Below are 14421 nucleotides of genomic sequence, written 5' to 3'. Positions count from 1 at the left end.
CTGCTGGCTCCTCTCCCAGCACGGCACAAAGAGGAGCTCCTGCCCTCCCAAAATGAAACACGGAGAAGCAAAAAGGAGTCACAGCTCCTCTTTTTTTGTTTTTTTTGGGTTTTTGTTTTGTTTTGTTTTGTTTTTTACAGCTCTGCAAAATCCCTCTCAAGGAAAAAATAAAAATTCCCTGAACTCTCCCACGCTCTGGAAGTGGCTGAGTTAAAAAGCAGGACGAGAAGGAGAAAAGGGTTTGTTCTTGGGGGAGCAGGGAGGGTTTTCTCTGTGAGGAGAACTGGCTGAGCAGAGCAGGAATAAAGAAGGAACCTCACAGAGGGAAAAAAACCAAAAAGTTGTTTTTCCAGCCCAGGAAAAGCAGGGACAGCAGCAAATGTCACCGTGCCCACAGGATGGTGCCAGCCCCTCAGTGACAACACCAACCCCAGCCCCTCGTCAGGAATCAAAACTGAAATTAAATCAAATTATCAGCTCCTCTGGCAACCACAGAACTTAAAGTTCTCCTGGTTTCTGTTTAAAAAATAGGAGTTTGAGAAAGAGATGGGGAAAAAAACAGTGCCAACAGCCACTGGTGAAGTTTTAATGACTGAGCTGCAGGTCTGTGACACTCCCCATGGAGGTGACAAACACTCCAAGGGCTCTCCCATGGAATTCCAGGACAGAGGGTGGCCTCTGGATGCTCCCGAAGCTCCTCATCCTCATGGAAACCCAGCGAGGGCGAGGCTCGCTCGTTTTGAAGGATTTGTACAAATTTTGGAGTGGCTGGAGCCCATTCCCAAAGGCACAATTCCCAATCCTCCCTCCTGGCCTGTCTGATGTCCCTGTCCACATTCCAGAATTTTCTACTTCACTGTTTCGTGCTCCTGTGAGGCATCCGGGGCTGGAATCATCACGGTCTGCAAAAGCAAGGGACAAAAATCAGCAGGAAAAAAGGGGAGCAGAGGGTTCTGGAAAGGGGAAAAAAATGGGATCAAATGGAGGCAGGAGAAGGGAATGGGACGGGAAGCCTTGAATTGCACTGGAATTCTCCCCTCCTCCTTCTCCAACATCTATTTTTAGTCAGGAAGGTCAGGCAAAAGGGGGAAATAATTCCCAAAATTACCCCACACCTGCCCTCAGCCATTCCAGGCCCTCAGCCTCCCATTCCAGCTCCCAGGTGTTCCAGGGAGCAATTCCATGGAAATTCCAAACAGCTCTGCTTTGTCCAGAATGATCCCCAGGGATCTGCATTTTCCCCTCTGGGAGCTGCATTTTTCCAGTCTTTCCCCTTCGTGATCCCATTTTCCCCCTTCACAATCCCATTTTCCCCCTCACAATACCATTTTTCCCCCTCACAATACCATTTTTCCCCTTCACGATCCCATTTTCCCCTTCTTGATCCCATTTTCCCCTTCTTGATCCCATTTTTCCCCCTCACAATCCCATTTTCCCCCTCACAATCCCATTTTTCCCCCTCACAATCCCATTTTCCCCTTCACAATCCCATTTTTCCCCCTCACAATCCCATTTTTCCCCCTCACAATCCCATTTTTCCCCTTCACGATCCCATTTTCCCCTTCACAATCCCATTTTCCCCCTCACAATCCCATTTTTCCCCCTCACAATACCATTTTTCCCCTTCACGATCCCATTTTCCCCTTCTTGATCCCATTTTCCCCTTCTTGATCCCATTTTTCCCCCTCACAATCCCATTTTTCCCCCCCACAATCCCATTTTCCAGCTTTTTCCCCACCTTTATGATGGGATCCTTGGGTGGGGCCCACTCTGGGATGATCTTCCCGTGCATCCTCCACGTTCCATAGGGGTTCACCAGGTACCTCTCAAACACGACATATTCCAGAACATCCTTGGGAATTTCCTCCCCGCCGTACATGAGGCGCCCGAAGCGGTCGTAGATGGCCAAAATCTGTCAAAATATCCAAAAAAACCCAAAAAAACCCGGATGGATGGGGTTTGGAGTGACCTGGGGTAGTGGGAGGTGTCCCTGCCCATGGGATGGGATTTAAGGGATTTCCAACCCAAAAAAGTTTGGGATCTCTGGCAGCAGGTTGGGAATGGTGAGGGAAGATGGAGGGATGGATTTTCCTAGGGAGGAAAGGCTGGGAAAATTTGGGATTGTTCATCCTGGATGACCTGAATGTGACATTCCAGGAAAAGCTGGGGAAATTTGGATTGTTCATCCTGGAGAAGTCTCCTGGAGGACCTAAACGTGACTTTCCATTAAAAACTGGGGAAATTGGGATTTTTTTCATGCTGGAGAAGGCTCGTGGATGACCTAAATGTAAATTTCCAGGAAAAACTGGGAAAATTGGGATTTTTCATCCTGAAGAAGACTCCTGGATGACCTAAACGTGACTTTCCATTAAAAACTGTGGAAATTGGGATTTTTTCATGCTCGAGATGGCTTGTGGATGACCTAAACGTGACTTTCCAAGAAAAACTGTGGAAATTGTGATTTTTTCATGCTCGAGAAGTCTCCTGGATGACCTAAACGTGACTTTCCATTAAAAACTGTGGAAATTGGGATTTTTTCATGCTCGAGAAGACTCCTGGATGACGTAAACGTGACTTTCCATTAAAAACTGTGGAAATTGGGATTTTTTCATGCTCGAGAAGTCTCCTGGATGACCTAAACGTGACTTTCCATTAAAAACTGGGGAAATTGGGATTTTTCATGCTGGAGAAGACTCGTGGATGACCTAAACGTGACTTTCCATTAAAAACTGGGGAAATTGGGATTTTTCATGCTGGAGAAGACTCGTGGATGACCTAAACGTGACTTTCCATGAAAAACTGGGGAAATTGGGATTTTTTCATGCTCGAGATGGCTCGTGGATGACCTAAACGTGACTTTCCATTAAAAACTGGAGAAGTTGGGATTGTTCATCCTGGAGGAGGCTCCTGGATGACCTAAACGTGACTTTCCAAGAAAACCTGTGGAAATTGGGATTTTCCATGCTCAAGAAGACTCCTGGATGACCTAAACATGACTTTCCATTAAAAACTGGGGAAATTGGGATTGTTCATCCTGGAGGAGGCTCCTGGATGACCTAAATGTGACATTCCATTAAAAACTGGGGAAATTGGGATTTTTCATGCTGGAGAAGGCTCGTGGATGACCTAAACGTGACTTTCCATTAAAAACTGGGGAAATTGGGATTTTTCATGCTGGAGATGGCTCATGGATGACGTAAACGTGACTTTCCAAGAAAAACTGTGGAAATTGGGATTTTTTCATGCTCGAGAAGGCTCCTGGATGACTTAAACATGACTTTCCACGAAAAACTGTGGAAATTGGGATTTTTCATGCTGGAGAAGGCTCGTGGATGACCTAAACGTGACTTTCCATTAAAAACTGGAGAAGTTGGGATTGTTCATCCTGGAGGAGGCTCCTGGATGACCTAAATGTGACTTTCCATTAAAAACTATGGAAATTGGGATTTTTCATGCTGGAGAAGGCTCGTGGATGACCTAAACGTGACTTTCCATTAAAAACTGGAGAAGTTGGGATTGTTCATCCTCGAGGAGGCTCCTGGATGACCTAAACGTGACTTTCCATGAAAAACTGTGGAAATTGGGATTTTTCATGCTGGAGAAGACTCCTGGATGACCTAAACGTGACTTTCCAAGAAAACCTGTGGAAATTGGGATTTTCCATGCTCAAGAAGACTCCTGGATGACCTAAACATGACTTTCCATGAAAAACTGGGGAAATTGGGATTTTTTCATGCTCGAGAAGACTCCTGGATGACCTAAACGTGACTTTCCATGAAAAACTGTGGAAATTGGGATTTTTTCATGCTCGAGAAGACTCCTGGATGACCTAAACGTGACTTTCCATTAAAAACTGTGGAAATTGGGATTTTTTCATGCTGGAGAAGGCTCGTGGATGACCTAAACGTGACTTTCCAAGATAAACTGTGGAAATTGGGATTTTTTCATGCTCGAGAAGACTCCTGGATGACGTAAACGTGACTTTCCATTAAAAACTGGGGAAATTGGGATTTTTTCATGCTCGAGAAGACTCCTGGATGACGTAAACGTGACTTTCCATTAAAAACTGGGGAAATTGGGATTTTTCATGCTCGAGATGGCTCGTGGATGACGTAAACATGACTTTCCATTAAAAACTGTGGAAATTGGGATTTTTTCATGCTGGAGAAGGCTCGTGGATGACCTAAACGTGACTTTCCATTAAAAACTGTGGAAATTGGGATTTTTTCATGCTGGAGAAGGCTCGTGGATGACCTAAACGTGACTTTCCATTAAAAACTGGAGAAGTTGGGATTGTTCATCCTCGAGGAGGCTCCTGGATGACCTAAACGTGACTTTCCATTAAAAACTGGGGAAATTGGGATTTTTTCATGCTCGAGATGGCTCGTGGATGACCTAATTGTGACTTTCCACGAAAAACTGTGGAAATTGGGATTTTTTCATGCTCGAGAAGGCTCATGGATGACCTAAACGTGACTTTCCACGAAAAACTGTGGAAATTGGGATTTTTCATGCTCGAGAAGGCTCATGGATGACCTAAACGTGACTTTCCATTAAAAACTGGAGAAGTTGGGATTGTTCATCCTGGAGGAGGCTCCTGGATGACCTAAATGTGACTTTCCATTAAAAACTATGGAAATTGGGATTTTTTCATGCTCGAGAAGACTCCTGGATGACCTAAATGTGACTTTCCAAGAAAACCTGTGGAAATTGGGATTTTCCATGCTCAAGAAGACTCCTGGATGACCTAAACATGACTTTCCATGAAAAACTGGGGAAATTGGGATTTTTTCATGCTCGAGAAGACTCCTGGATGACCTAAACATGACTTTCCATGAAAAACTGGGGAAATTGGGATTTTTTCATGCTCGAGATGGCTCGTGGATGACCTAAACGTGACTTTCCAAGAAAACCTGTGGAAATTGGGATTTTTTCATGCTCGAGAAGACTCGTGGATGACGTAAACGTGACTTTCCATGAAAAACTGTGGAAATTGGGATTTTTCATGCTGGAGAAGGCTCGTGGATGACCTAAACGTGACTTTCCATGAAAACCTGTGGAAATTGGGAATTTGCACGCCGCAGGCGGCCGCGGGCAGGGCTCACCTGGCGGCTGTGCATCCTCACCGTCACCTGCCCGTAGAGGTTGCCCCGGTTCAGGACGCCCTCGCAGCGCACGTGCACCACCCTGGGCGGCTCCAGGGACTCCACAAACCTCCACCGGATGGTTCTGTACCTGTTCCCCCGCACCATGTCCTGCCAGAGAAATCAGCTTGCAATTAATTTGATTATTAATCACTGTTTCACCCCCTGGCGGTGAAAATCAGCTCCGATTCAGTCGCTTCTTGTGGTTTTTTTGGGGGTTTTTTGGGGGTTTTTTGTTTGTTTGTTTCTTGTTAAGGTTGGGATTGAAGGTATTTGAGATGGAATTTAGGTTTAGATGTTTAGGTTTTATTATTATTTATTTATTATTATATATTCTTATATATTCTTATTATTATTTATTATTAATTATAAATAATAATGTAATGTAATATAATGTAATATAATGTAATATAATGTAAAGTAATGTAATGTAATATAATATAATATAATATAATATAATATAATATAATATAATATAATATAATATAATATAATGTAATGTAATGTAATATAATGTAATATAATGTAATTGTAATGTAAATATAATATAATATAATATAATATAATATAATATAATATAATATAATATAATATATATGTATATTATATTATATTATATTATATTATATTATATTATATTATATTATATTATTATATAATAGATTATTTACATTTACGCATTTACTACATTTAGATTTAGGTGTTTATTATTTTTATTGATATTATAATCTTTGTGTTATATTTATATTTATAAGATAGACTTTAGATTTAGGTGTTTATTATTTTCATTGATATTATAATCTTTGTGTTATATTTATATTATAAATTGTAATTTTTACAGCATTTTACTAATAAGTTACGAAACAGTCAACTCTCTCTATACAAAATCTTTGAAGGTTAAATTATTTAACTAAGAAATTATGTTTAATTATATTAATTCTATTTTTATTTTTGACTTAATAACCACTCAAAGTCCATAACACGGATTTTTCTGTTCAATTATAAAATAATACCTAATCTTGTGAAAAACAATTAGTTACTGTTTTAAAACTTCTATTTTGCCTTATATACATTGTTACATTTTAAAATTTTAAGTTTTTTACTTAGAGATATTACTTCTAATCAAACTACACATTTGTAATCTTAGTGTTATTAATCAATTTTGGAAGGTTTTTTTATGGTCTTTGGTCAAATATTGTCTTTTCTTGTGGGTCTGCGCTCTTCAGCACAGAAAATTCAAAATTTTCAGCAACTGGGATTTTAACCCAACTCAATTTGGATGTTAATGGGAACAATTAGAGAACACCGCAAGCATTTTAATTGGTTGTTGATGAGTTTTTGGGTTTTTCCCTCCCAGCTCTTTGCTGAATCCAGAAAATAAATATCACCAGGTTTAGAAAACCTTAAAAAAAAAAAAAAATTAAAAAAAATTTAAAAAAAAAAGGAAAAATTCCATAAAAAACGAGGCAGAGGATGAAATTTATAAAGTTTGAAATGCCGTGGTTGGGTTGATGATCCCTGGGGGTCCCTTCCAGCTGAGAAATCCCAAAAATTCCAGGCACTTACGGGGTAGCAGCGCTCGGTCACCAGGGAGTGAAGCTTCTGCTTGTTAAAGCTGCAGAGAAAACACCCCCGGTCACCCCAGCACAGGGAAAGAGGTTCCCAAAAAAATTCCTGCTTTCCCCCACAAATTCCTGTAATTTTCCCCACAAATTCCCCCTTTCCTCCCCCACAAATTCCCCTTTTCCTCCCACAAATTCTTGCATTTCCCCCACAAATTGCTGCCATTTCCCCCAAAAATTCCTGCAATTTTCCCCACAAATTCCTGCAATTTCCCCCACAAATTCCCGCCATTTCCTCCCACAAATTCCCGCCATTTCCCCACAAATTCCCTTTTCCTACCACAAATTCTTGCAATTTTCCCCCACAAATTCCCCTTTTCCTCCCACAAATTCCTGCCATTTCCCCACAAATTCCCGCCATTTCCTCCCACAAATTCCCGCCATTTCCTCACAAATTCCCTTTTCCTCCCACAAACTCTTGCATTTTCCCCACAAATTCCCCTTTTCCTCCCACAAATTCCTGCCATTTCCCCCACAAATTCCCGCCATTTCCTCCACAAATTCCTGCCATTTCCTCCCACAAATTCCTGCCATTTCCCCCACAAATTCCCACCATTTCCTCCACAAATTCCCACCATTTCCTCCCACAAATTCCTGCAATTTTCCCCACAAATTCCCTTTTCCTCCCACAAATTCCTGCAATTTCCCCCACAAATTCCCGCCATTTCCCCCACAAATTCCTGCAATTTCCCCCACAAATTCCCGCCATTTCCCCCACAAATTCCCGCCATTTCCCCACAAATTCCCGCCATTTCCTCCCACAAATTCCCTTTTCCTCCCACAAATTCTTGCATTTGCCCCACAAATTCCCCTTTTCCTCCCACAAATTCCTGCCATTTCCCCCACAAATTCCCGCCATTTCCTCCCACAAATTCCTGCAATTTTCCCCACAAATTCCCTTTTCCTCCCACAAATTCCTGCAATTTCCCCCACATATTCCCGCCATTTCCCCCACAAATTCCTGTCATTTCCCCCACAAATTCCCCTTTTCCTCCCACAAATTCCTGCTATTTTCCCCATAAATTCCTGCAATTTCCCCCACAAACTCCCCTTTTCCTCCCACAGAATTTCCTCACTTAAATTCCCTCTTTCCCCACAAATTCCACTTTTTCCCCCCCACAAATTCCCCCCCACACAAATTCCTTGCTTAAATTCCCTCTTTCCCCATAAATTCTCCCCTTTTTCCCCCACACAAATTCCACCTTTTCCCAACAAATTCATCCTTTCCCCCCACAAAATTCCCGTTTTCCCCCATACAAATTCCCCCTTTTCCCCCCACAGAATTTCCTCACTTAAATTCCCTCTTTCCCCATAAATTCCACCTTTCCCCCCACAAAAATTCCACATTTCCCCCACAAATTCCAGCTCCTCGTGGGTCGGGGAAGGGCCGTACTTTGCCAGGGAATTGTGGGCCTCAATAAATATCTCCTGGGCTTTCTCAGGGAAGGTTTTGGTGCTGAAATCCGGGTCGTGATCCTTGATCTTCCGCAGGCTGGGAAAGAAAAAAAATGAAGGAAAGAACAAAATCGGAGCTGTCCTGGAGGTTTGGATCCTATAGGATTCAATCCCAGTTTTTACCAGCTGAGAATTGGAGATCCCCCACTGAGACAAAACCTTCAGGTGGTTATAAAACAGCAAAATCCAAAAAATCCTAAAAAATTGGGAGTGCACAGTGTGGCCGTTCCCAACAAGAGAGGTGGGAATTCCAGGGGAAGGGGAACAACAACAAAAATGGGGAAAAAAGGGAGGAAACAACCTAAAATTCTAAAAATCATCCAGAAATCCCTCAGCCCCCTCACAGAGGGGGTTTGGGGGGTCCTGGGGGGAGGTCTGGGGGGACACAGGGGGGTCCTGGGGGGAAATTTGGGGTCCTGGGTGACCTGGGGGGACACAGCGGGGAGGATTTGGGGGAGTTTTGAGGGGATTTGGGGGTCCTGGGTGGGCTGGAGGTGACCTGGGGGAACACAGGGGGGTCCTGGGGGAGAATCTGGGGGAGTTTTGAGGGGATTTGGGGGTCCTGGGTGGGCTGGAGGTGTCCTGGAGGGAGACAGGGGGATCCTGAAGGGATTTGGGGTGACCTGGAGAGACACAGGAGGGTCCTGGAGGGAATTTGGGGTATCCTGGGTGACCTGGAGGGACACAGGGGGATCCTGCAGGGAATTTGGGGTGACCTGGAGAGACACAGGAGGGTCCTGGAGGGAATTTGGAGTATCCTGGGTGACCTGGAGGGACACAGGGGGATCCTGCAGGGAATTTGGGGTGACCTGGAGAGACACAGGAGGGTCCTGGAGGGAATTTGGGGTATCCTGGGTGACCTGGAGGGACACAGGGGGATCCTGCAGGGAATTTGGGGTGACCTGGAGAGACACAGGAGGGTCCTGGAGGGAATTTGGGGTATCCTGGGTGACCTGGAGGGACACAGGGGGATCCTGGAGGGATTTGGGGTGACCTGAGTGGCTTGGAGAGACACAGGAGGGTCCTGGAGGGGATTTGGGGTATCCTGGGTGACCTGGAGGGACACAGGGGGATCCTGCAGGGAATTTGGGGTGACCTGGAGAGACACAGGAGGGTCTTGGAGGGGATTTGGGGTTCCCAGGTGACCTGGAGGTAGAAATACCTAAGGAACAGCCCCAGGACAGGCAGAGCAGAGCTGCTGCAGGCGGTTAATTAAGCTAATTAGCTAACGAGGGGTACGTACGCCAGCTGAGAGGCCGCTGTTTGCCTCAGCTTCTGCATCTGCTGCTTCACCCCGTCCTTGGACAGCGAGGTCAGGCGGGCATCGCCCTCGGGGGGGACGTAGGGATCCATGATTTCAGCTGGGGGTGGGAAAAGCAGCTCAGGAGGAGGCTCAGAACGCAGGGAATGGAGAGGGGGGGAATTCCAGAGAGAGAATTCCTGGGAATTCCAAGTAGAGAATTCCTGGGATAAGCTCGCCCACAGGTGCTGCTCCCTCACAGCCCAGGGAAGGCATCAAAATGGCATCAAAATGAAGTTTAGAGGGAATTTTGGGAAGGAATTCCTCCCTGAGGGGCTGGGATGGAATTCCCAGAGAAGCTGAGGCTGCCCCTGGATCCCTGGAAGTGTCCACAGCCAGGTTGGAGCAGCCTGGGACAGTGGGAAGTGTCCCTGGATGGAATTTAAAGCTCCTTCCCTCCAAATCTGGGGTTCTGTGGGGTTCCCCAGCCCTGGCTCGGAATGGAAAAGGGGATTTTTGGGTGGAATGTGGCTTTTTTTGGGAGCATGGCCTTTCCATTCTCCTTTCCTTCCTCTCCAGCCATGGCAGGGGTGGCACTGGATGGGATTTAAGGTCCTTTGCCACACAAACCATTCCACGATGCCACTTTCCAGATCCTTGTAGCATTCCTCCAATTTTTCCTCGTGGAGAAATGGACTCGGGAGGGGATTTTGGGAAGAAATCTGAGATGTCCAGAGCAGCTGTGGCTGCCCCTGGATCCCTGGATTTGTCCCTGGACAGGACTCGGAGCAGCTGGGATTGGGGAAGCTGCTCCTGCCCATGGCACGGGTGGCACTGGATGGGATTTTGCCACCCAAACCATTCCATGATGCCACTTCCCAGATCCTTGCAGCCTTGCTTCACCTTTACAGGTAGAGAAATGGACTCGGGAGGGAATGTTGGGAAGAAATTCCTCCCTCCGAGGGTGCCCAGAGCAGCTGTGGCTGCCCCAGGATCCCTGGAATTGTCCTGGATGGGGCTTGGAGCAGCTGGGATTGGGGAAGCTGCCTCTGCCCGTGGCACTGGATGGGATTTTGCCACCCAAATCATTCCATGATGCCACTTCCCAGATCCTTGCAGCCTTGCTCCACCTTTACAGGTGGAGAAATGGACTCGGGAGGGAATGTTGGGAAGAAATTCCTCCCTCCGAGGGTGCCCAGAGCAGCTGTGGCTGCCCCAGGATCCCTGGAATTGTCCTGGATGGGGCTTGGAGCAGCTGGGATTGGGGAAGCTGCCTCTGCCCGTGGCACTGGATGGGATTTTGCCACCCAAATCATTCCATGATGCCACTTCCCAGATCCTTGCAGCCTTGCTCCACCTTTACAGGTGGAGAAATGGACTCGGGAGGGGATTTTGGGAAGAAATTCCTCCTTGTGAGGGTGCTCAGATCCTGGCACAGGTGTGGCTGTGGCTGCCCCAGCATCCCTGGAATTGTCCTGGACGGGGCTTGGAGCACTTGGGATTGGGCTGGCACTGGATGGATTTAATGTCCCTTGGCAGGGGGTGGCACTGGATGGATTTAATGTCCCTTGCCACACAAACCATTCCATGGTGCCACTTCCCAGAAATGTCCCTGGACAGGGCTTGGAGCGCCTGGAATTGAGCAGGGGCAGCACTGGAGGGGCTTTCCCATCCCAAACCCCTCTGGAATTCCACGATCCGAGGAAAAGGCACCGAGAGCTTTGGAGACGAGGCAGGGAAGCCGCTGGGGAAGGAATCCTGATTCTCATTCTGTCTCTCCCATCCATCACCCGTTTTGCCGTACCCGTGCAAGCCAGGAAGAAAGTGCGCTCCATGCGCTCGTCCGGGAACACGGGAGCCGCGGATCGCAGCCGCCGCTCCTTCTCCTCAGCGCTCAGCTCCCGAGCCCACTCGGGCACCCGCGGCCATTTCCTCCGGCCCCTCACCGGCACCGCCACACAGGGCAGGGCCTTGGCGCGCAGCAGCGACTCGGCACCCTGAGGAGAAACAACGGCAGAGCGCGGAGTGAGCTCCGCTTCACCTTCATTTCCCCTCAGCGCCCACACCGCTGATCCACAGCCGCTCCCCGGCGCCCCTCACGGCGTTCCTGCCGCTCCCACCTTCAGGCAGAGCCGCGCCGCCATGGCGGCCGCCATCTTTGCCCCGCCGCGGGGGGGGTGGGGGGGGGGTGGGCGGGGCCTCGCGGCGCGCGCGCGCGCGCGGAGGGGGGGCGTGGCCAGCGCGAGCCCGCGCCGCGCCCGCGAGTGGAAAATTCCATCGGCTGCGGAGGGGGGGCGTGGCCAGCGCGGGAGGCTCCGCCCACTCCCCCACAACGCCCCCCCCCACACTCCGTGCGTGGTGCAATGCGGGGGGGGGGGGGGGGGAGGACCCCCGGGAATTGGGGAGGGGGTGGGGGGCGTCACCGCCTCCATCCCCCACACGGGTCATAGGGTGGACCCCCACCCTCCATCCTGCCCCGTGCGGGTGTCGGAGCCACCCCCCCTCGGATCTACAGTGACCCCCCCCCCCCGGATCTTCAGAGCCCCCCGGACCCCCAAATTTGTCCCCCAGACCCCCAGGACCCTTCCAGCCACGCAGAGCCCCTCCCAGATCTGCACAGCCCCCTCCTGGATACGTAGAGCCCCCATCCCGGACCTGCAGAGGCAGAGATGCCCGCCGGATCTGTAGTGACGACCCCCCCCGGATCTTCAGAGCCCCCCCGGACCCCCAAATTTGTCCTCCCAGACCCCCAGGACCCTTCCAGCCACGCAGAGCCCCTCCCAGATCTGCACAGCCCCCTCCTGGATACGTAGAGCCCCCATCCCGGACCTGCAGAGGCAGAGATGCCCGCCGGATCTGTAGTGACGACCCCCCCCCCGGATCTTCAGAGCCCCCCCGGACCCCCAAATTTGTCCTCCCAGACCCCCAGGACCCCTCCAGCCACGCAATGCCCCTCCCAGGTCTGCACAGCCCTCTCCTGGATATGTAGAGCCCCCAGAAGCAGAGATCCTCCCGGATCTGTAGTGACGATCCCCCCCGGACCTGCAGAGCCCCCCCCTTCCCCTCGGACCCCCAGATTTGTCCCCCCAGACCCCCAGGACCCCTCCAGCCACGCAGAGCCCTTTCCAGATCTGCATAGCCCCCTCCTGGATACGCAAAGCCCCCACCCCGGATCTTCAGAGCCCCGCCGGACCCCCGGACCCCCAGATGTGTCTCCCCAGAACCTCACATCTGCATAGCCCCCCCGATCTGCAGAACACCCCCCGGACCCCCAGATTTGTCCCCCCAGACCCTCAGAGCCCCTCCCAGATCTGCACAGCCCCCCCCCCCCACCCCCCGGACACTCAGGACCCCCTCCCCGAATTTCCAGAGCCCCCCCCGGACCCGCAGAACCCCCCCCCAGGTTCCTGCACACCCCACCAGCAGCTCCGTGGGGTTCGTGCGATGCTTTTTGGCATTCCCCATCGCAGCAGCCCCCGGCGCTGGTTTTGGAGGGGGGTCGGGGGCAGGGGTCCCTGCGGGTGCCCCCAGGACAGGTTGGCACACCGGGAAGCGGCATCCTGCTGGCGAGAGGTGGGGGGAGATACCGAGGGTCCCTCCGGGTGTCCTTGGGACACCCTAAAACACCCAGCAGCTCATCCCAAACCCTCTTCCCTTGAAACCCCATCCCTGGGAGCCGCCGGGACACCCTGGGGATGCTCATCACCCGCCCACGCCCGCAGGGCGAGGCTCCAGCCCGGCTCGCAGAGCCAAAGGCGAGCCCAGCCCGGGGGTGCGAAGCCCGGGGGGAGCCCCTCGGGAACAGGGGGCTCGCTGGGAGGCTCCGGCCGCGCTCGCTGCGCCTGGCCCCGCTCCCAGTTTGCTTTGGGGACTGTTGATCTTGGCTCCGAGGACGCGTTGCTCCATCGGACAGCTGGTTAATGTGTAGTGACGGCTCCGCTGTGCCCGAGACCGTTGATCCCCGGCCCCGTGCTCGCTCTTATCTGAGCGGGGACGAGCCGGGAGCGGCCGTGCGGGGCTGGGCTGGGGGGGGATGGCATCTGCAGCCCGCCAGCACCTCCCAAAATTCGGCGTGATGCTCACTGGGATGGGGGGAAAAAAATAGCAGAGGCCCGCAGCACCCGCGGTGGGAAAAGTGGAGCCCGCTGGAAAACCGGGATGAAGCCCTGGAGCTGTGGAGTCAATCCTGGAGCAGCCGGGGCTGAGTCACCGGCCCCGGTGCCCCACGGCCCCGGCGCTTTCCCACGGCTCTGGACTCGTGGGGCTGGATTTTCCCAGCCCGGCCGGCTCTCCCGGGATGCAATCCCGACCGGTTTCACCTCCGTGGGCAGCGCTGGGGGGCTCTGGAACCGCTCTGGAGCCACCTCCTTGTTCGTGGGGGGGGGTTCCACCTGGGAGCATCGCTGAAGAAATTTGGGATGAGGCCGTGGAGATGTTCCCAGCCCACCTGTGCCCTTCTCCCTGCAAAACCACCACGTGGGGATTTGGGAGAGTGGGATCAGGGCTGGGATCGGGGCTCGGCACCCGCCCCAAATTGTCCCCGCCAGCTCCAGGCAGGGGCTGGGCCGCGTTGCCTCCATCCTTGTTGAACTCGTCTCAGGTGCCCGGCGGTGAGCGGGGAGGGACGGGCAGAGCCGCACGCACACACGGAGAGGGGAAAATCCAAGGAAAAACGCCTCCCAACCCCCCGAGAATGACCCGCGGAGCAAGAGGCCCCAGAGCTACGAGCGCTGTTGTCCCCGTGCTCCCGAATACCAGAGATTCCACCCCTAAGCCGGCAGCCCAGACCTGCGAGGCAGGATTAGCCGGTGCCCTCCGGCTGCTCCCGGCAGCACCGGCAAAAACTCCGGCAAAAGAGAGAAAAAGAAAAGCCTCTTTTGGGAATTTTATTTTTTTTTTTCCTTGTTTTTCCTAATTAGAAAGGAGCACTGACAGCGGTTGGTGGCTGCAGAGGCTCTGG

The 14421-nt window shown here is 50.8% G+C and overlaps 1 protein-coding gene across 1 annotated transcript; it reads right to left on the bottom strand.

The window, feature by feature from the left end:
- Window positions 1-549: 549 nt before the first annotated feature.
- MRPL45 (mitochondrial ribosomal protein L45) lies at window positions 550-11636 on the bottom strand. Its single transcript, XM_077788323.2, has 8 exons — window positions 11582-11636; window positions 11266-11458; window positions 9465-9582; window positions 8160-8258; window positions 6711-6759; window positions 5106-5255; window positions 1739-1912; window positions 550-902 (listed from the first exon to the last, which is right to left on the bottom strand). The coding sequence occupies exons 1-8, from the start codon at window positions 11615-11617 to the stop codon at window positions 849-851; spliced, it is 873 nt and encodes a 290-aa protein (XP_077644449.1). The 5' UTR covers window positions 11618-11636; the 3' UTR covers window positions 550-848.
- Window positions 11637-14421: the final 2785 nt, after the last annotated feature.

The sequence above is a fragment of the Lonchura striata genome, chromosome 27, assembly GCF_050655825.1.
Source record: "Lonchura striata isolate lonStrDom1 chromosome 27, ASM5065582v1, whole genome shotgun sequence".
In the NCBI taxonomy this organism is placed as follows: domain Eukaryota; kingdom Metazoa; phylum Chordata; class Aves; order Passeriformes; family Estrildidae; genus Lonchura; species Lonchura striata.
This window is presented reverse-complemented; position numbering and strand designations above follow the sequence as displayed.